Genomic DNA, 22,961 nt, shown 5'->3' with positions numbered 1-22,961 from the left:
GGTATTTAGCATCCTTGCCTTCATTGCTCAGGCTCCTGAGGATAGGAGTTGAGGTTATATAGGGCATTGGGGAGGTTTCTTCTGGAATACTGCATCTAAATACAGTGGCCCCATTATAGGAAAGATATTATTTAGCTGGAGAGGGTTCAGAAGAGGTTTACCAGGACGTTGCTGGGAATGGAGGGTTTAAGTTCTAAGGAGAGGCTGGATAGGTTGGTACCTTTCTTTAACTGGAGTGTAGGAGGTTGAAGGGTGACCTTACAGAAGTCAAATCATAGGCAGATGTCTTTTTCCTAGGGTGGGGGATTTCAAGGCTAGGGAGCGTACTTTTTAGGTGAGAGGAGAAAGATTTAAAAAAAAATGAGGGGCAACATTTTTTACACAGAGTGGTTCATGTGTGGAATATACTTCCAGAGGGAGTGGTGGACGTGGGTACAGTTATAACATTTAAAAGACATTGGATAAGAATATGAATAAGGAATGTTTGGAGGGAAATAGGCCAAGTGCAGGCAGATGGGACTAATATACTATGGGATTATGGTTGGTTTGGACTGGTTAGATTGAAGGGTCTGTTTCTGTGCTGTATGACTCTATGGCAACATGGCTCCAACTTATCTTGTATCATACTTATTTTCTAATTGTCATCTTACATAAAGTGGGTTGAGAGGATATAATAATGAAGCCCGAAGGTGTCTTCAATCAGCACCCTTACTCATGCTCTTTCCAGATTTCATTCTGGATGGCGATCAGGATTTGTACAGAACATGGGTTGATTTTTCAAAAAGCTGTGAGAAGTCTGTAGCCCAGGTTGAGGTCGAAATCATTGACTGGATTTCTTTCTATTTTCATTTCATGAGTTCTGTTGAGTGATATTCATAATGTCCAGTCTGCCATGGCTCACATCAACTTTCCTCAATTTTTGCTCTTCCTCTCATTAATCTTGGGCATCTTTGATCATGTCACTGCCAGGGCATTCAGCATTTATGTTGTTGGTACCATACTTGAAGTCCAGCTGCACCCACACGAGGTGCTACGAGCCAGGAACTGCCCCTCACACCTTACAGCTTGATTGATATCACTAAGGAAATGGGTCTGAAGAAAGGAAAGCTCACTTCCTACGACATGGGCAAGCATCTAGAGATTCTGGTACACACATCTCACCAAGCTCAAAGACTACAGCTCTCACTATTGTCCACTCAATGGCTTTCATGCACCTTATTCTCCCAAACTACTAATGTTCTCTGTTTTCATAGTTTTCCATAGAATCCCTCAATGTGGAAATAGGCCCTTTGGCCTAACAAGTCTACACAGACCCTCAGAGTATCCCACCCAGACCTATCCCTCTATAACTTACCTAGTCTACACATCCCTGAACACTATGTTCTGCTTCCTGTGATAATGGGAACTGCATGTGCTGGAGAATCCAAGATAATAAAATGTGAGGCTGGATGAACACAGCAGGCCAAGCAGCATGTCAGGAGCACAAAAGCTGACGTTTCGGGCCTAGACCCTTCATCAGAGAGGCGGATGGGGTGAGGGTTCTGGAATAAATAGGGAGAGAGGGGGAGGCGGACCGAAGATGGAGAGAAAAGAAGATAGGTGGAGAGGAGAGTATAGGTGGGGAGGTAGGGAGGGGATAGGTCAGTCCAGGGAAGACGGACAGGTCAAGGAGGTGGGATGAGGTTAGTAGGTAGGAGATGGAGGTGCGGCTTGGGGTGGGAGGAAGGGATGGGTGAGAGGAAGAACCGGTTAGGGAGGCAGAGACAGGTTGAACTGGTTTTGGGATGCAGTGGGTGGAGGGGAAGAGCTGGGCTGGTTGTGTGGTGCAGTGGGGGGAGGGGACGAACTGGGCTGGTTCGTCTTATGCTCTGCTTCCTACTCACTAATGGGGCATATCACACCATGTCCCCTACTCCTGCATCAACACTAACATTGGCTGACATGGGCTGATGTCTCCACAGTACCTCACTGACCTATCTGTAATCCATGGATTCAATGCACTGGTTATTTTAAGCTCACATCAGAAACTAGTTGGAGCTAAGCTGGAGAACAGTGAACAGTCTGGACATCATACGAGGAAAGATGTGAACATATTGAGGAAAGTGCAGAAGTGGTTTATGACTGCCCTAACACCATGTTACCATTTGCTTGAGTGTGGCATCAGGGAATCGTCAGGATTTGGAGACAATGGAAATAGGGGGATAGTCAGGCTTATCACAAAAGAGGATGGTTGAGGTTGTTGGAAGCCAATCACCTCAGCACTGAGATAATGCTGCAGGAGTACCTCAGCAAAGTATCCCATAACTGCTTCATCAGCTGTTTCATCCTTGACATTGCCTTTAAAATACGATCAGAAGTATTGATGTTCACTGATAAATACACAGCACTCAGTAACATTCACACTTCCTCAGACATTGAAATAGCCCTTGATCATGTGCAGCAAGACCTGGACTACAGTTAGACTTCGGCTGATAAATGGCAAGTAATGTTTGAACTCAAATTTGGCAGGCATTGACAATATTTAAGAAAAGAGAATCTGTGCTTTATATTCAACAGAATTACCATGAACAAAACCTCTGTCATCAACATCCAAAGAGATACCATTGTTTGAAACTGAACTGAAACAACCATATAAGTATGGTGGCTATAAGAGAGGGTGAGAGGCTGGAACTCATCCAGCAAGTAACTGACCTTCTGACTTTTTAAAGCCTGTCCACAATATACAAGAGTGCAAGGAAGTACCCTCCACTTGCCTGATGACTGAATTACCAGCAACACTCAAGAAGCTCATCACCATGTAAGGAATGGCAGCCTGCTTGATTGATAAGCCAGCCATTACCGTCAACACTCACTCTCTCCACCATCACCACATAATGGTAGAACGATGTATAAGATGCACAGTCGCAACTCACCAAGACTCCTTTCAAACATGCAAGCTCTATAATCTGGGACGATGAGGGAAGAGAACCACCTGTACATTCTCCTACAGCTCTCTCATTATCCTGGCTATATTGTCATTCCTTCTCAGTCACCGGGTTCTAATTGGTAAACACATTCCTAACAATACTGTGATGTTACCAACCCTTTAAGGTGGCAGTGATTGAAAAAGTAAGCTGACCACCACCTTCTCGATGGTAATGATACATGGGGAAGAACGATAATTTAATCACCATTCCAAGAACCAAGAATGTCCAAATGATTCCTCAACTAAGAAATCAGTGCGGCCAGGATTACCCATTTTAATAGCTGCAAGATTTCACAATCTATTCATTATCAACAAACCACGGATTGATATGTACATGACTTTGGTTGACTTTTACTTTTTGACTCACCTCTCATTTATAATCTATGTGAACAAGTGTTACATGTATTTTCTCTTCTCATACTTTGCTAGTGTATTTAATAAATACACCCTGTCAAGAAAGCCTGGTTAAATTCACTTCTTTTAAAACCTAAATACATTTGAACTGGGAGCAGGTATTCAGGAGGGAACGATCTTCTTAGATGAACGTTGTTGTGACAAACAGAAGGAGGGTTTGAGTATAGAAGGGAAGCTAGCTCATCCCTCCTCACCTGGGAGAACAAACATTTGATGGTATCCCATCTGGAATCTTCACAAATTGGGATCCCTCACCAAGGGACTCATCATAATGGCTGTTAAAGAGCTGTGCCCATCACAGCATGAACAGAGGTATTGAAAGATCTTTGTGGCCTTTGTTTCAATTGAGAAAATTCCTTACCCTATCAGAAGGTGAGGCACATCTGCTTCCATACAGGTTTCTAGCTCTCCAGAAAGAAAAGGCAAGGAAAATACATGGATTATGAACACTAGATGAATGAATAGAAATGAGAGACATCATCACAGCCTCACAGACCATTCTGTGTTTGAAAAATAAATCAGAAGGTTAACCTGCAGATGGGTTCTGCCTATTGGAATGACCAGTTTGTACAATATAAGTTCTTTAGGTCATTTAACCAGTTTCAACTAAGATTACAAACAGTAAAAAAATTCCGCAAAAGTCAATTACTGATTGACGATGAATAGCTTTGAAAGTGAAGTGTGGACGCAGCATTTAGTTCCTTGCTTGAGAGAAAATAACCCTAAGCAGAATGAAATTCTACGTTACAGGAAAGGAAAATCTGTGGGCACACATACTGCAGGCATATCACATTTCAAAAATGATAAAATATAACGTATCAATAATAAACACCAATGATTTATTTCCACAAGCTTGAGGAAAGGCCTTGCCATATTTTCTATCAACCACTGCTAGTTCGTGATTCACAATCCTACCCTTGGATCTCTGGGCAACCCTTCAACAAAACTACTTGGCACACGCCCCAAACTATAATTGGAGGAAGAACATTAAGTACAACTGTTCTCAACATATAATCTAGCCACAAATAAAGTTAACAATGTCATGAAATGACATGGCATGCTCAGGTTATGTTTTTTGACTTGCGGATGTGGCAGGGTGGAGGGGAGGGATTATCAAAGGCACCACACCTCATCTTAAACCATGAGTTTAAATGTTGTGTTTACGTAGAGTGACTTCCCTGGCACTGATTCCCACCACTGATTATTTCAGTGGCAGTGAAAATCAAGTGCAGTTATACCTTATCCAAAAAAAAAGTCACAAAGAAACAAATTTCATGTTTTAAATACCACAATGAGGTTGTTTTTTTTCCCAAAATTCATCAAATCCAATGCCATAATACAGGTAATTGTGTAGATATACATTCAAATGCATTCTCAAAAGAAATAGTGCTATTTCATTTGGCACCCAGATTTCTGATTTGAATATTGGAACAAAAATGAATGCAATTCAGTAAATATCTAGTCAAAATTGACTTCAATTACAAGTCTTGAATGATGAACGCTAATTTGAGGAAGTCAACACTTACCTGCATAAAGATTTGGGTCGATATAATCATCCAGTTTCTTATAGTGAATGATGTAGTCAGCTATCTTGGTTCCTATCAGAGGCTGGGCATCCTGCCATTCCAAGCCTATCATTGTACTTGATGGTTCTACACTTGTAGAAAGTCTCAACCTTTGTTATAAAACAACAAAAAAAGACATCTATTAAAAATAGAAAGGGCTCCAACTTATATATTTTGTTCTTTGAGGCCTGTTTTCCCAAAAAATTGGGGACCATATTTAAAAACATTCCAGCCCATTAAGTTAAAATAAATGTCGCCATCAGACTAAAGTGAGAGTCTAAAAACACTCATACTTTCAGCAATGTGAATAAAACAAAGTATTAAAAGATGTTTTAACATTGATAACACGGTATTTAACAAGTGAATCACTTCTGTAAGTTTTGATAATATATTAAATATCTTATATCTAAGCACTTGGTGTTTACAAAACAATGCTTCTAGTTGTGATATTCTTATCCTGTTTGTATTGGTTTAGAGTCACAGGCAATATATATAATGCATGACTCTTTAAGAATGGAAGACTACAAGTAGGTCATTCAAGTCTTGAGCCTGTTGTAAAGTTACAGATTCATAACAGCACAAAATAAACCATTCAGCCCATCAAGTACTTGTCAGCAGTCTTTACACCAATCAGTTAGTTCCACAACCTAGCTCTATTCAAGGAACCCAGCTCTGTCATATGGCCATCTAAATGCCTTTCAAAATCATTTGGAATCAGTTACTGGCCCAGAGGATAGGTAAAAAGTGAAAGTCAAAGTTGCCTGAGGAAACTGTCTCCTCATGGTGCAAACATACAAAATCAGCCACTTGTTTTATTTTCATTCCAAGTAAAATAAGACTTTTGATTATTAAGTGTAAACAAGGAATATTTGTTCATTTGTTATGCAAACGATAGCAGACAGCATGGGTGTATAACAAAATGGACTATTTGACCATTTTTCATTTGCTATCTTTGAGGAACTGAAAGCAAACGTGGGCTGTGGTATGTCCTAGGAAATGGCATGTCAAAAAACATTTGAGGCTTTTGATAAAGCTGCGCTAATAAAAACATAGCTTAGGTAACAAAGCAGAAGAAATGTAACGTAAAGGCTGATGTTGTAGAATAAACTAGTTGAAATATAAAAAACAATGAGTACCTGTTGTAGAAGTAAGGTGATGAGGGGGTTGGGGTAGTATTTCATTGAATCTTGACAGTGTGGAAAAATGCCCTTTGACCCAACAAGTCCACACCGACCCTCAGACATCCTACCCAGATCCATCCTGCTATAACCTACCCTCACCTAAACATTCCTGAACACAAAGGGCAATTTAGCATGGCCAATCCACCTAACCTGCACATCTTTGGACTGTGGGAGGAAAGCCACACAGACACGGGGAAAATGTGCACACAGGCAGTCACCTAAGGATAGAATTGAGCCTCGGTCCCTGGCATTGTGAGGTGGCAGTGCTAACCACTGAGCCACTGTGCTGCCCATTCCTGCTACCTCTCACGTTATGTGGGATATAAACTGAAGGAGATTCAGTACTGAATGTGGTGATGCATGATTCACTGGTTGCATTACTGCAGATTTTTTTTTGTTTATTCTTTTGTACCATGTAGATGTTGCTGTCAAGGTCAGCATTTATTGCCCATTGTTAAGTATCTTTGAGAATTTAGTTATTGTTGCTCATCTTTATGAAGATAAATCTGGTAAATTTGCTGTCACCAACATTTCTCCTGGTAGAATCTGTACAGCCTTGTTGGTTGAGTGTGGTACAGGAGAAACACAAGGTAGTCTAGTGAGAAGAGGCACTTGTCTTAAACAAGATGCAATTTGTTGCATGATAACAATCAAGATACATTGGCAATGATAGACATTATCACAAAGAATATGAGGGAAATTCAAAAGAAAGGTCTTAATCCTTCACGTTCAAATCTGTTCTCCCACCCAAGCCCATCGGAAATCATCACTATGGGTGATGCTGAAAACACTCCTCAGTACAGTATTCTTGTAGAAAATGGGTGGCACAGGGGCTCAGTGGATAGCACTGCTGCCTTGCAGCACCAGGCACCTGGGTTCAATTCCATTCTCAGGTGACTGTGTGGAGTTTGCATGTTCTCCGCAGGTCTACATGGGTTTTGTCCAGGTGCTCCAGTTTCCTCCCACAGTCCAAAGATGTGCGGGGTAGGTGGATTGGCCGTGCAAAGTTGCCCATAGTGTTCAGGGATGTTTAAGGTTGGGTGGGTTAGGCACGAGGAATGAGTTGGGGTGGGAGGCTCTTTGGAGGATGGTGTGGACTTGTTGGGTTGAATGGTCTCTTCCCTCACTGTAGGAATTCTATGATACTTTCAGATCCTTAGACAATGGTGTTGAGCTTCCTCCTTGAATTATTGCCATCCTTGCAGGTAAGTACACCCACAGTGCTTTTAGAAATGAAAGTACTGTATTTGGATCAACGAACATCAAAGGAAGACAATTCAATTCCAATCCAGGAAGTGGCATAAAGGGGAACTTGCAGGTGGTAATGGTTATATGCATTTGCTACCTTTATGAATCGTGGTGGGAGAGGCTTGTAGGTTTGAAAGGTACTATGGAAGGAGATTTGGTGAGTTTCTGAGGTACAGATCATCTGCACTGCTGCCATTTTGTATGATGTTGGGTTGATGAATGTTGAAGATGGTGGATGGGTCTTCAATCAAGTGAATTACTTTGTCCTGAATATTGACAGCAGGAAATTCACTGATGGTTTTGACCAGTAGCTTGTTAGATCTACTCTTGCTGGGAATAGTTATTGCCTGGCACTTGTGAAACACAAATGTTACTCGATACATATCACTCCAATTTTAAATGGTCTATATTTTGCTGCACAGCCTACTTCAGTATCAGAGGAGTTGCAAATGGTGTTGCATGTTGTGCAATCAACAGTAAACATAATCACTTCTGACTTTATAATCAAAGGAAGTTCATTGGTGAAGTAGCTGTAGATGGTTTGGCTTAGGACACTTCTCAGAGAAACTCTAGTCATGATGTCCTGGGGAAAAAACAATTGGCTTGCAACAATTACAACCATTTTCCTTCGTGCTCAGTACAAGTCCAACCAACGAAAAACTTTTCCTTGATATGCATTGATGATAGTTCTGTCAGAGTTCCTTGTTGTCATACTCTGTCAAATTTTACCTTGACGACAAGGATAGTTAATTTCATCTTGTCTGTTGAATTTTGCAATTTTCTCCATGTTTGGAAAAAGTAGTGAGGTTAGGAGCTGCACAATCCTGTCGAAAGCCAAAGTGAGTGTCAGCAAGCAGTTTAGTATTGAGTAAGTGCCACATGATGGCATGCTGATGACCTATTTCCATCAGTTTGCTGATAATTAAGAGTGGATTAAGGTGTGATAATCGGTCAAGTTGGACATGTTATTCATTTTGTTCAGAGGATGTATCTAGGCTACTTTCCACATTGCTAAATAAATGTCATGAGTGAACCAACTGGCGATGAGCTCAGATAGGTCAGAAGCATAGGTCTTTATTGTTGCTAGAATGTTGTCATAGCCAGCAGTTTTTATAGTACCCCGTGCCTTTGGCTGTATTGTGATGCTATGTGTAATGAACTATATTAGCTGAAGACTGGTCATCGGTGATGTTGGAGACCTCAGGAGTAGGAAAATAGTGGAGCCTCACCATTCACAGTTTGATGATGCAGGATTGTAGAGCTTTGAGCTAATTATTAAGAACATAAGAACTAGGAGCAGGAGTAGGCCATCTGACCTCTCAAGCCTGCCCCATCATTTTATAAGATCATGGCTGATCTTTGAGGCTCAGCTGTACTTACCCACCCACTCACCATAAACCTTAATTCTTTTACTGTTCAAAAATTTATCTAGCATTGCCTTAAAAACATTCAGTGAGGTAGCTTCAACCACTTCATTAGGCAGGGAATTCCACAGATTCACAACCCTTTGGGTGAAGAAGTTCCTCCTGACCTCAGTCCTACATGTGCTTCAATTTATTTTGTGGCGATGCCCTCTAATCCTCGTTTCACCTGCTAGTGGAAACAACCTCCCTGCCTCCACTTTATCTATTCCCTTCATAATCTTATATGTTTCTATAAGATCTCCCCTCATTCTTCTGAATTCCAATGAGTATAAGCCCAGTCTACTCAGTCTCTCCTCATAGTCCAACCCTCTCAACTCTGGAATCAACTGAGTGAATCTCCTCTGCACCCCCTCCAGTGCCAGTATGGAGAGTCTCAAGTAAGGAGACCAAAACTGCACACAGTACTCCAGGTGTGGCCTCACCAGGACCCTATACAGCTGCAGCATAGCCTCCCTGTTTTTAAACTCCATCCCTTGAGCAATGGCAGAAAAAAACCATTTGCCTTTTTAATCACCTGCTGCACCTGCAATCCCAGCTTCAGCGATACATGCACACGGACACCCAAGTCCCTTTGCACAGCAGCGTGTTGCAATTTTTTATCATTTAAAATATAGTCCATTTTGCTGTTATTCCTACCAAAACGGATGACCTCACGCTTATCAACATTGTCCTCCATCTGCCAGACCTTTGCCCACTCACTTAGACTATCTATATCCCTCTGCAGACTTTCAGTTTCTGCACGCTTTGCTCTACCATTCACAATTCATTGGTTGAAAGGTTACACTTCTGTCTGTCACATTTTACATCCTCCATTTTGCATGTTAATCCTTGTGTAACTTCACCAAATTGACCTCAGGCAGAACTTTCTTCTTTAACTAATGGTGAGCTGGGAGGTGAGAAGGGACAGTTAACTTGGTGGGATGGTGGCAAATATGCACCACACTGCTGCAAATGAGATCTGGTTGGATCATCTGTGGTTGAATTTAGCTGCAAGAGGCCCCTCCATCAAAGGCACTCAGTGCCTGACTAAAGGTTGAGGTATCAGGAAGTAGAGGCGGAGGGGACAGCGGCCTTTTGAGAGCCAACATTCTGTCCATCACATGTCCTGGGTTGCTCCACAACCCTGGCATTCCTGTGTCTGGTTATCCCTGCAGCACTCACAGCCTTGCTTGTGGTGTTGCTGAGCACTGTAGGTGCCAATCTCACAGGGCAAGACTCAAAAACCCGGGGTTTTGATCCCAGAGTACACCTCGCCAGTAGCCTTGCTACTGCCTGACTGGATTGTGGTTAGGTGGACTTTCCTAAAAAGAGGCAGCATGGATCTCTCACTGGTCATCCGAATGGATCTCAAGTCCCCGCTACCTCAACAAGGCTCCACCCCTTATTTATAAGTACATCCACTCCTGCTCCTGGGAAGACCATCTGCATGCTTCACTGAACCGGAGTTGATTATCCAGCTTGACCAAGCAATATGCAGGGTCTTGAGGTTCGATCCTTAGTTGAATATATTACTGCTGCTCCTGCTGAAAGCCCACAATGCCTCATGGATGAGCAGATTTAAGTTGCTAGATTTATCTGAAATTGATCTCAATTTGCACAATGGTGGCATTACACACCATAATAGAGTGGGAGCACGGGATGGCCTAGGTTATTTTGTGGTGAGCAAACATGAATTAGTGAGCTGAATAGCCTCCTGCTGCATCATAAATGATGCAGCATAAAGGTATCAGTAACTTTAACCTGTAATGTTACGTTAGATGACATCACAGAGTTAAATAAAGAAATACAGGCTAAAATTAGAAAAAAGAAGTAATTTAAGGAGCGATATCAAGCTCACATGAAAGGCATTGATTTGAATTTATGCAATGGCTGCACTGCAGAGGTTGCTGTTTAAAGTATCTTGAAGTTGCAGGACACCATTCAAGAACACAATTCAATTATCATTTGAGCATCATGTTGAGTCATATAAAAAGAAAAAACAGTTTAATTTACTCTTGGCATCTAAACTAAAGAAAGTTAACAACAATGGCTTGCACTTACATCGGGCCTTCAGCCTAGCAAATGCCGCAAGATACTTAACAGGTGTGCTCTAAAGCTGAATGTTACCACATTCTATGTATAGTCATTAGGGCAGATAGTCAAAAATGTATCAGATTTAAGTTGTGCCTTCAGGGGAGAAAGTGGGGTGGAGAGGTTTAGGGATTCTCTTGCAGAGTTTAGGAGCTTGGCAGTTGAAGGTAACGTCAACAATACTGGGGCTTTATTCAAGTGAAGGTGCTGAAGAATTAAATGAGCAGAGATACGGGGTTGGGAGGGACAGCAGTGGTGGGAGGGGGTGTGGAAGTGGTGGGGTTTGGTGGTGGAGTTTTTGGGGGGTGAGGCAGGGGATTGGTGGTGAGGCCAGCAACAGATCTGAGATTTTGAAATTGAGGGATTTGCTTGGCCAGGAACAAGCAGATGTCAGTAAAAGCGTAGGGGTAATGGGTGAATGGGACATCTCAGGTAAGATTTTAAATTAGACAAACAAATGTACTGGCATAAAATTAAAATCAGGCCTACAGAATCACAGAATCATTGCAATAGAACTGAAATTATGTTCGCTCTCATACTGTCCCCTTCCAATTCCTCGGAGAGCTGCAATTTTGTTTATCTCTTCAGATGCTTAACCTATTCTGTTATAAAAGCCATGATTGAATTTAACCTTCCTTTCAGGCATTCTGGATAGTAACCTCTCCATAAGACATAAGAGCTGCAGTAGGCCTTTCTGTCCATCAAGTCTGCTCTATCACTCAATGAAATCGTGACTGACTTGATCATCCTCAGCTCCACTTTCTTTCCTTTTCTCCATAACCCTTCATGCCCTCACTGATTAAAAAGATCTCTGTCTCGATCTTGAAAATACTTAACCAACCAAGCTCTATAGACCTCTATGGTAAAATAATTCCACAGATTTATTAACTTCTGATAGAATAAATTCCTCCTCATCTCAGTCTTAAATGGGTGAACCCTTAGTCTGAGATTATGCTATCTGGTCCTAGACTTACTGCACTGAAATGTTTTACCTCATGCCATTCAGTTGTGGTTCTTTTGTCAATCACTTGGTGCGAGTAATGATCAGGCAGCAGAGGTTTGGATGACCTTAAGTTTCCGCAGGATGGAATGTGGGAAGCCAGCCACTAGTGTTGGAATACTCAAGTCTAGAGGGAACAAAGGAATGGCTGAGGGTTTCATCAACAGATGAGTTGAGGAAGTGAAGATGGGGTGGGAGTGTGGGCACTGTAGTTGAATGAGGTTATGTAAATGGAAATTGGCAGTCTAAACATTGGATTGGATACGTGGTTAAAAGTTCAACTCAGGGTGAAATACAATACCCCCGGGTTATAAACAGCCCCAGACAGTTGACAGGGAAAGAATTAGCGTTAGGGACTAGAGAATGGAACTGGAAGAGAGCAGCTTTGGTCTTCCCAATAATTAATTAAAGAAAATTTCTGCTCACCCAGTTCTGGAAGGCTAAAAACATATTTTGATTTATTGTTGGGTAAATAAAAAATGCTTTCTCCTGCTAAATGCTTAAGTTGTGGTTATGGTGAAGAACAAAGAATGCATTAGATTTTTTAAGTCAAAGGACATTGCTAAAAATATCAGGGTTACTTCATAAAATGTGCATTTAAATCAATATTACACTTGATTTCACTGACTCATTTCTGCTCCACAGTTCACAACAACTGTGCCAAAGAGATAGACTGTGGTGTTATCGCTTGAAACTTTAAACCACTAGGATTTCTAACATCAGGAGTCTCTAAAACCTTATACAAAGGTGATTAAAAGGTGATTAGGATACGTACACAGGCTGAGGTAATGGGCTGCAGCTTGGGAGTCCATCCTCATCAAATGCACTCAAGTCACATCTGCACCAGTCATCAATGACATCACCCTTCCCCAAACACCAATAGGAGCTCATTAGCGCAGTCTTGAAGCTCTGCAAAACAATCAGAATAAGTGGGTGGCAAAAGCATTAAACTTCCACTCAGCAAGTTCCCTGGCTCATTTCCTGCATTGTAACATCACTGCAAAAAGGCAACATAGATTCAAAAAAATCTCTACACAGAATCAATGGTCCATCTCACACTGTCTGTATTTCAAAGTCACAATTAACATTAAAGACAGACAACAACCCAGCATATTTGAAATTGTTCACTTCCAATTTTTCTTCTTTTTTGTCCTCTATTCCCTGGTTAACCCATATTTTTCAAGCTAGAAAAACATTGCATGACAAGAAGCAATCTAACAGAATCAAAACATAGTTCATTCAAATAGGTTGGTGTCACGTTACCTCAGAATAAAGGAACACATGCTGATTTAATTATTTGTGCACTCACTTTTGGGTAAACAGAGAGAGAAAAATGAAGGGCAAAAATCGTAACAAACAGTCCTGCACATTTCTTTTTTAACAAATGAAGAATGTAAAGCTGTTGCACAAACACAGACATTTATTTACTGGTTGGTTGTATATTTAGGTAAAATTCAGAAATACGTAGTCTGCAACCCTTTTGCCCTGACCAGTCGAAGTAGCATTTTCAAAAGCAATCTGTTTTCAATGAAAACATTTGTTTACATGATAGGGTTAAAACACCATTTCTGTGAGTAATACTGCTTGAAAAACTTTCACTGTAATGTTATGAGTTGTTGTATACTGTGTTGACTGTATTGCAAAGGCAGAACAGCAGTGTGCAGAGACTCATCTGAAACAACTACACTTGAAGATAATCGACACTCGTTTAAGAATGTTTTAATTCTCCCTATGTCCTGTGAGTGGGGTCTCTTTCAGACACTAAGAAGACTCTTCAATCACGTTGTCACGAGTTTGCCCCAAACCCCTGCCAGAAAACTTTAAATGGCAAGCTCTCTTGAGGTTATATCAGAAATAAGATTCATTCATTTATTCAAATCTGAAGGTTGTTGTAACTCCACATTTATTTAATAATGCACAGTTGACAGGAGAGTGAAAAAGGCATTTGGCATTCTAGTCTTTACTGGGCAAAGCACTAAGTACAGGAGTTGGGAGATCATGTTGCAGCTGTACGGGACATTGATTAGGCCACTTTTGCTGTATGGCATGCAATTCTGGTCTCCGTGCTATCGGAAGGGCGTTGTGAAACTTGAAAGGGTTCGGAAAAAATATCCAAGGATGTTGCTGGAATTGGAGGGTTTGAGCTATAGCAAAAGGCTGAATGGACTGGAGCAATTTTCGCTGGAGCATTGGAGGCTAAGGGGCGACTTTATAGAGGTGTATAAAATCATGGGGGACATGGATAGGGTAATTCGGCAAGGTCTTTTCCTTGTGGTAGGGGAGTCCAAAACTAGAGGGCATAGTTTTAAGGTGAGGGGGGAAAGATTTAAAAGGGGCTGAAGGGGAAAATGTTTCATGGAGAGAGTGGTGTATGCATGGAATGAGGCTACTACAATTACAACATTGATTTGGCATCTGGATGCGTACATGAATAGGAAGGGTTTACAGGGATATGAGTCAAATGCTGGAAAATGGAGCTGGACTTATTTAGGATATCTGGTCGTCATGGATGAGTTGGACTGAAGGGTTTGTTTCTGTGCTGTACATCTCTATAACTTTGTGACTCTATGTAAACAAAATAGGAAGAAAAAAATGAAAGCCTTGACCATTAAGCATAACTTAAAAACCAAAGATGTGGATATCACGTCATTGATTATCACTGTCTAGAAAATTACTGCCCAATTAGTTGAAGGCAGAGGGTTGTAGAAGTTGGCGACTATTAGCAGGATAATGTTTGTAGATGGTGAACTCGTCTGCTTTGCAGATGAATTTAAGAATTCTTTCCCCTGCTAAACAGGCTTCCAGAAAGTTTACTTGGGTCTTGCAAAAGGCTGAGCAAATAGCCAGGAACTGGCTGTTGTGTGACCAGTTGGTTAGGTTCTTGCCAGGCTCCAATACGAACAGCAGACCAAGTTAAAACTTTAGAAACGTACAAAGATTTTCAAAGACCAAAGAACATTTGGTCTGGAATGGCTCACTGAGGAGTCAATTGCAACTCATCAATTTGTTTCTACTGTGACACTGCTGTCACTTTAGAAGGTTATTCTGTCCTTGTTTTATTTGAAGAGAGATTGTAAAGGCAGAGATAGTAACTATCTCTACTTAATAATGGATGGAGAGTGGCCAGTTCTCCCAGTTCAGATTTTTTCTGTTACTTTTTAGCGAGAGCCGTCATAAGATGTTTTGAGTACCAAAGTGTTGCAAGCTTCAGTAAAGGTTTCCTCTGACCTCCTCTGAAATCTCTCTCTGGATGTTGTTGTTCCATCCAGCCCATAAGAATCTGTGTTTGAATTTATCTTATTATCAAAAGATGTGTTAATGGGATGTTAAGATATTGGAACAGTTAATTAGTTAAGTTGCTGTATTGGGTTGTTAGGTTTCCCAAGAGTTAGGTTACTCTAAATTCTGCTTTCTTTAGTTTGTGTTTCAACTGAAGTGTTTAAATAAATTTTGTTTTGCTTAAAGCCACATGGTTTGGCCAGTTGCATCACACCTGGAACACCTATCTCAATCTGCCTTTAAAACAAGAAAAAGTTAGGGTCTAGGCTACCTGCTCAAAATATTTTGAGGGGGTCTGTTTTGGTCCATAACACTATCCGTCTGGCCGAGGATAAATTGTTCAATGTAGGAGATAGAAAGGCTGGCACCTTTGTAAGTAAAACAATGCTTCATCCATCGATCAGGTACAGAAGTAGGCTGTTCACCTCCATAAGCTTGCTCTGCCATTCAGAAGGATCATGGCTAATCTGACATTCCCCATGTACACTTTGTAGCTTTTTCCCTCAAACTCTTGACTCTCAAAGATAGCAAGAACTGCCGATGCTGGAGTCAGAGGTAACACAGTGTGGAGCTGGAGGAACACAGCAGGCCAGGCAGCATCAGAGGAGCAGGAAAGATGATATTTCGGTTCAGAACCCTTCTTCAGAAATGGGTAGGGGGAAGGGAGCTCAGAAATAAATAGAGTGGAGGGGTGGGGTTGGAGAAGGTAGGTGGGATGGTGATAGGTGAGTGCAGGTGGTGGTCGGGATTGGTCATTGAGTTGGAAGGAGCGGGTAAGTGGGAGAGAAGACAGACAGGTTGTGTCAGGTCAAGGAGGCCGGAATGAGAGGGAGGGTTGGTCATGGGATGACGTTGGGGGTGGGGAGATTTTGAAACTGGTAAAATCCACATTTAGGCCATTGGGCTGTAGGCTCGCAAGGCAGAATATGGGGTGCTGCTCCTCCAGTTTCCAGGTGGCGTCATTGTGACACTGGAGGAGGCTCAGCATGGACATGTCACCCAGGGAGTGGGAGGGCGAGTTGAAATGGTTCTTGGTCAGAAGGTGTAGTCATTTGTCGCAAACAGAGCATAGATGCTTACAAAACGGTCTCTGAGCCTCTGCTTGGTCTCATCAATGTAAAGGAGGCCACATTGAGGATCAGCAGATGCGATAGATTCTCATCCTTTGTTCCCAATCCCTGTTGTGGAGACACACTGTTTCCCAATCTTTGTTTATGTTCATATGAAGGAAAAGTGAGAGATTCCAGAGGATGATACCTATAAACTGACTCGGTAATTGCTGTGTCATGTTTTAGTCCAGCAAAATCCATTTTAACATTAAACATGTACAGCTTTTAAAACAATTGTAGACCTCTTTTGGGTATTATGAATCCTACACAGAGAGAAAGTGTCTTGGATCATTCTTTGCAAGCTTTTTCCATAGACACAGCTAAGCTCAAACGTTTCACATGGTTTTATTGATATGCAGGTTTTTACAATAGTGATAATACAGCTGAGTTTCCAATAGTAGGAGCAAATCTATGGTTTTCACCAAGACCACCTTAGTTAGGAAGTGCTGTCTTGAAGCATATTTGACTGCACAAAAAATATTGTGGTTTAGTACTGCATTGCCTTGAGTGAATACAAAAAAGCTAATCAAAATATTCTTTGTAGATCAAGCACAAAAACTAAGATTCCAAAGATTTGCTAAATTGTTTAAAATAAACAGCAAACTGTTGTGCCATTACATTGAGCAGTTTGAATTGATGTTCATGAAATGGATTAATATGATTCCTTCAAAAACACTGGGTCTGCAAGTGAAGAGGTATTTTCAATTATGTTCCCTCTGGTGAAGGGCTTCACCCATTGACTCTAATGGTGGGAATATGGACTTGCTAAACACATAATTTTGTGACTGTTAATACTAGTGGTCAGAAAAGGATGCTGCTGAATTTCAGTCTGCAGTGCTGATGGGAAAAGCTCCTCAGCAATGTAATGCCAAGAACAGGCCATGTTGGTATTTGTTGTGACACATTCAATACTCATCATTTACGACATAAGGCCACTGCTGTATTAAAGCTCTATGAATTTATCGTGTCATAGTTTTACGCAAGAGACTCAAAATTTCAAACATTGATTATCTGAACTTAAAATGAAACCAAATAATTCAGAAAGATTACACTCCTCATATTTTACACTCTTGGCTCAATTTACTTACACATCATGGACAGAATAGGAATTTTATCCCTCAAAAGCAAATGCAAATCAATCAAATTAAACATTCACTCTGTCTACAAATAATGAAGTGCACTGTAGGATGCAACAATTTGCATCGTTTACTTCTGCTAAACCTGTGATCGCTATACCTAGATGAACAAATGTAGTGGTTTCAAGTAAACATAACTTCACCTCAAAACCACATGCAATCCTGACATGGTAATATGCTGCATTTCCATCACTGTCACAGGGCAAATATCTTGGAACTGCCTTCCGAAGAACAATTTGATTCAACCTACACCCAAAGGAATGCAGTAGTTTGAAAAAGTTATCATTTTTAATGGCAACTCAGGATGGCTACAATTCTTGATCTACCAGTGATACTCAAATTCCATGAAAGGATAAGTAAAATGCACAGTGACTCTCACAGACTATTTTCATTGCATTTTCAGTGAAATTTCCATGCATTTAAAAAGCTGGTACTTTAGGATTATTTCAAGTCAATGAAACAATGTGAAAGTGTTGCGTGTATTAAATGCAGGTTTGCAGAAATAAACATTTTGTCATGCTAACAGTCATTTATATTGGATTTTAAAAATAATATTTAAATTACAAAGCCACGCGGACTTTTGCCGCAAAAAAAATTCTTAATTGTAAGAATGTGAGCTTCCCATAAGCAGGTGAGTTATGCAGTGTAGATCTGTTCAAATCTTTGCCGCGAGTGAAATGTCATGTATAAGTATCCCAGCAATGCTAAGTTGAAACTAGATCTACCCTAAGGGTGGAAGGCAGTGAGAACAATCATGTGTAAATTAAATTGTCTGTAGGGAATCATCAGAAGCATCTGACTCAGTGCCTGAACAAATAAAATGGGGTTGTAACAATCCCGCATGAGACCACCAAATTATGTTACAATTTGGCGAGGGACCTGTACTTTTTTTTTGTTTAAAGTAAACAAAGTTTGAGATTCCTAGTACTTATTTCAAGGATAAAGCCAAAAAGTTGTGGGCGCTTTGATCAAACAAACTAAGAGTTGTTGTCCAAAAATAAAACAACTTTAGAATACATATACAACTTGCATTCAAACACACAGAATTAACATGAGATAAAGTTGAGTCAAAAGATAAATGTTGGTTGAACACCCCACAAAGTACGACAAACAGCAGAGGCCAGCAAAACAATTTGCAACCATCGCAAATGAGGGTGACACTGTGGGTCACCAAATCTCATTAAAACATTTCTCTTATAAGGGATTCCAATTCCTCACTTGCAAAGAACTAACCTTAAACTCCACCAAAAGCCCCTCCATCGCACACTGCCTCAAGCACTGCTCATGTCTTGCTGTTGTAATCTCCTCCCCTGAGAATGTAATCCGCTGGGTTTCCAAGACTTCACTCCAAAACCTACCAAGAGGCACAAGCCCAGCCTACTTAAATACAACTAGCTTACTTAAACTGAGCTGTTCTCAGACTTCTCCAAATTCCAACATTTCTCAGCTGCACCAAGCAAATGCTTCATGTCTGCTCTTATCTGCATTGAACTATCAATGGATCCTAGGACTTCTTCTCAGCTCTTCCTGCTACAGGCAGTTTCCAAGGTGGCTTCCATACCATAACTACAATTCCTAACTGGACTTTGTGACTTGCAGGGTTTCTCTGAGCACTTCCCCTGGAACCTGCTAACAGCATCTTTTTTTCAATGAATAGCATCTTCTCTTGATGCAGAACACTCCTAGTCATATGGAGTTATTCTCCTTCCTACTGCGGCATGGTGGCTCAGTGGTTAGCACTGCTGCCTCACAGCGCCAAGAACCCAGGTTCAATTCCATCCTCAGGCAACCTTCTGTGTGGAGTTTGTACAGTCTACCTGTGTCTGCATGGGTTTGCTCCGGTTTCCTCCCACCGTCCAAAGATGTGCAGGTTAGCTGGATTGGCCACACTAAATTGCCCATAGTGGTCAGGGATGTGTGGGTTATAAGGATATGGGTCATGGTGGGATGTCTGGGAGTCAGTGTAGACTTGCTTGGCTGAAGGTTCTGTTTCCACACTGTACGAATTCTATGAAATATACATCCACCCAATGGTCAGGTTTTTGTCTCACTACCATCTTTTCGTCCAGAACTGTCTGCGTCCATCTGGTGTAAACTAGAAAAACAGTGTCTACTCAAGCAGTTCCAATAGAGCTCTTTATTGACATTTTTAGAAGGGCTGTTACTCTGTCATTACTCTAGTTAATGGAACTTCAAAAGCTACAATTATCATAGAAGGGGCTTCTAAATTCACAGTTTGATTGAAAGTTTAAAGAGGCAATTAAAGGTCCCAATGTCTTTGATGTAGAGTATGAGGAGAAATTTGATTGTTCTAATGAGAGATTAACTGCTTGACGAACTACAAATGGATACATGAATGAAGGATTTTCACTGTCAATAGTAATAACTGAGAGCTATAATAGCAGTTTGATAGAAGTTTCTTGGCTTCTAAGATTTTGCCCATGTTGAATGTTGGACAAGTGCTGTAGGGGGCATAGGGAGTCGTGTGAAGTGGATGAGGATTTAAATTGATGCTGATTTGACTTGGGGTCAATGAGTGTCGTGGGATTGGTAGAACATCATGAGTTTGGTGCAGGGTGACCTAAAGAAAAACTTGGTAGCAGTCCCAGTAGACAAGGCAGACCCTCTAATGCTTCCTTTTCAGCACTCACTCAACCTATCAGCAGTTTAGACTCTTTTTTCCCTCCCTTAAATATTACAGTCAGACCCAAGTATCCAGAGTTTAAAAATAAAGGGAAAGGAAGAGCAAGAGAATTCTTGTATTGGTTTAGCGTTGAGGAGCAGGGGAATGGGAAGTTATAATTTATTCCAAGCATCAACACCATTTTTTTTCCCAGAAAAGGATATCAACAAAGCTAAATGCGTGTGGGCTTTGACTGAAACTGAGACCTCTTGTAAAAGCTAATTGGGTTTGTCCACACATTGAGCGATTTCAGCTGGAAGTTTTGGTAAATCTAGAATTGCATCTTCTGTATAGTTTAGCTGACTTGCTGCTCACAACATAAAACTATTCCTAGTTGGAAACTTGATCAGCATACCACCAGAGCATTGGCTTTATGTAGTCCCCTTGAAAGAGGCTCATCCTTTCATATTTTCTGCAGTAAGCATGTTCACCTTCTCACTGACTCCATTTTGCCAATGTATCTTGTGATATTCAGAGTCATTCCCACTTTTGGTCATTACTTTGGAATGTTAGTCAGATGTCAACTCTCCCTGATCAGTGGGTAAGATGTCAAAAAGTTCAGTTTTTTTATTCAAACATTTAAATGTCACTGAAAATCTGTTGCTTGATATTTAATTGTTTTTGTTTCAAACAGCTGCTTGTTAGAGTTAATGCTCAGTCAATCATATTATTAAATCTGTCAATGTTTTTATTAACATTAAGAAAAACAGAAATTAGTTGTCTTTGAGCACACACCGAGACCATTGCTGTAAAATTGACGAAGTCAAGAAACTCTTCCCACAAAAATAAACCCGATTTCTACCTTGCAAACCAACTTTAAAACTATTGAGAACTCACAGCTGAGAGGAATCCTGATAGAGGATCTACAAAACTATGAATAGGTATAGATAGGGTGGATAGTCAGAGGCTTTTTCCCAAGGTTAAAGTTTCAATTACAACAGGGTACAGATTCAAGGTGAGAGGGTAAAAGCTTAAGGGAGATGTGTGAACAAAGTTTTTCACGCAGAGAGTGATAGGAGCCTGAAATGTACTGCCAGAGGAGGTGGTAGAAGCAGGCATGTTGACAACATTTGAGAAGCATCTCGACGGTTTCATGAATAGGGAGGAAATAGAAGGATAGAGGCCAAATAAGGGCAGAAGGTTTGTTTTTTAGTTCAGTCAGGGCATGATGATCGGCACAGGCTTGGAGGATTGAAGGGCTTGTTCCTGTACTGTACTTCTCTTTTGGTAACAGAGAGTGGCTTTGATCCTCTCAACTCTGGGTTACGGGCCAAGAGGTCAACTGGTCCAAACCAGTCTCTGCTATCACAGTGAACAGTTTCCAAACTGACTTGTGAAACAGAAAGTAACTGACTTAGAATCTATTAACAATACAGAACATGTGCATTGCTGTAAAGACAGAGACGTTACTTACATGTCTTGCCTTATGTGAGGATAAAGCAACAATGTCACATACTGAACTGCCACATCAGTTCACACCACAGGAGCAAAGGGTTCTGACTGATCAGCAAATTAAATCTGACTGGCTCAGGTTTTGCCATGTAGGAAGCAAAACAACCCTGCAGACTCAGCAAGTTCCCAGGCAACTCAAAAGAAAGTGCAAGGCAAGAACATCTCCCTTTTGTTTGCTGAAAACATGTTCCTGTATATGCCTATATGTCACATCCAGCAAGTGAGAAATATTATGAAACAAAATTTTCCTACCGCTGAGTCAGAAGGCACGAGCTTCATGCTTCATTTGCTCCAGAGGTGGGTAAGACATCGCTGAACAGGGTGATTCAAAAATGTGTGGGAGCACCAGAAGATTTAGTTCCAACAGTTTCAAACAGTTTTTTTTGATGTTCTACACACTGTTTAGAACAGAAACAGCTTTCCTAATTCAATGGAAGGAACAGCTGCACACCACTTCAAAGTTATGTACAAATTACAGGGAATAACAGATTGATGATTGCAGGTGGAAATCAGTCGTCAAGAAAGTGAGGAACTTTGCAAGATTTCAAAACTAAACATTTTACAAGGTGCTGGATTGGAGTTAGCAACTGAATGAAGGCCATAACATTGTAGCGCATATTGTTAGGACATTCATGATATTTCATTCAGACAGTGCCCAAATGACAATTTCAACGGATTGATCAGTCTATTACAAGGTACTGCCTTTAGCGCTCTGAAATTACCCAATGTAAACCAAACAGTAATCTCTTGTGATAATAAAATGTGAGGCTGGATGAACACTGCAGGCCAAGCAGCATCTCAGGAGCACAAAAGCTGACGTTTCGGGCCTAGACCCTTCATCAGAGAGCTGCTGTGTTCATCCAGCCTCACATTTTATTATCTTGGAATTCTCCAGCATCTGCAGTTCCCATTATCTCTGATAGTAATCTCTCGTGCATCTCTTTTCTCACCGAATCTAACACGAAGACAGATTTTCTGTTCTTAAAGCAATGTAGTGTGAATGAAAAACACAAACTGCTGGAGAAATTCAGCAGGTCCAGCAGCAGAGATAGAAGGAGCTGCCAATGCTGGAGAATCTGAGATAACAAGGTGTAGAGCTAGATGAAGACAGCAGGCCAAGCAGCATCAGAGCAGCAGGAAGGCTGACGTTTCTGGTCTAGACCCTTCTTCAGAAATGGGGGAGTGGATGGGGTTTCTGAAATAAATAGGGAGAGGGGGAGGCAGATAGACGATGGATAGAGGAGAAGATAGGTGGAGAGGAGACAGTCAGGTCGAAGAGGCAGGGGTGGAGCCAGTAAAGGTGAGTTTAGGTGGGGAGGTAGGGAGGGGATAGGTTGGTCCAGGGAGGATGGACGAATCAAGGAGGCGGGATGAGGTTAGTAGGTAGGAGGTAGGGGTGGGGCTTGAGGTGAGAGGAGTTGGTAGGTGGGAGGAA

The 22,961-nt window shown here is 41.2% G+C and overlaps 1 protein-coding gene across 3 annotated transcripts in view; it reads right to left on the bottom strand.

The window, feature by feature from the left end:
• Positions 1-22,961, bottom strand: part of LOC125465340 (astrotactin-2-like) — a 1,528,414-nt gene that overhangs the window by 431,188 nt on the left and 1,074,265 nt on the right. For all 3 annotated transcript variants that reach the window (XM_048558686.2, XM_048558687.2, XM_048558689.2), the window contains 2 exons: positions 12,643-12,776; positions 4,906-5,054 (listed from right to left, as the gene is read on the bottom strand). In XM_048558686.2, coding sequence (XP_048414643.1) covers positions 4,906-5,054; positions 12,643-12,776 — 283 coding nt within the window. The remainder of the gene's footprint in view (positions 1-4,905; positions 5,055-12,642; positions 12,777-22,961) is intronic.

The sequence above is a fragment of the Stegostoma tigrinum genome, chromosome 29 (genome assembly GCF_030684315.1).
Source record: "Stegostoma tigrinum isolate sSteTig4 chromosome 29, sSteTig4.hap1, whole genome shotgun sequence".
NCBI lineage: Eukaryota > Metazoa > Chordata > Chondrichthyes > Orectolobiformes > Stegostomatidae > Stegostoma > Stegostoma tigrinum.
This window is presented reverse-complemented; position numbering and strand designations above follow the sequence as displayed.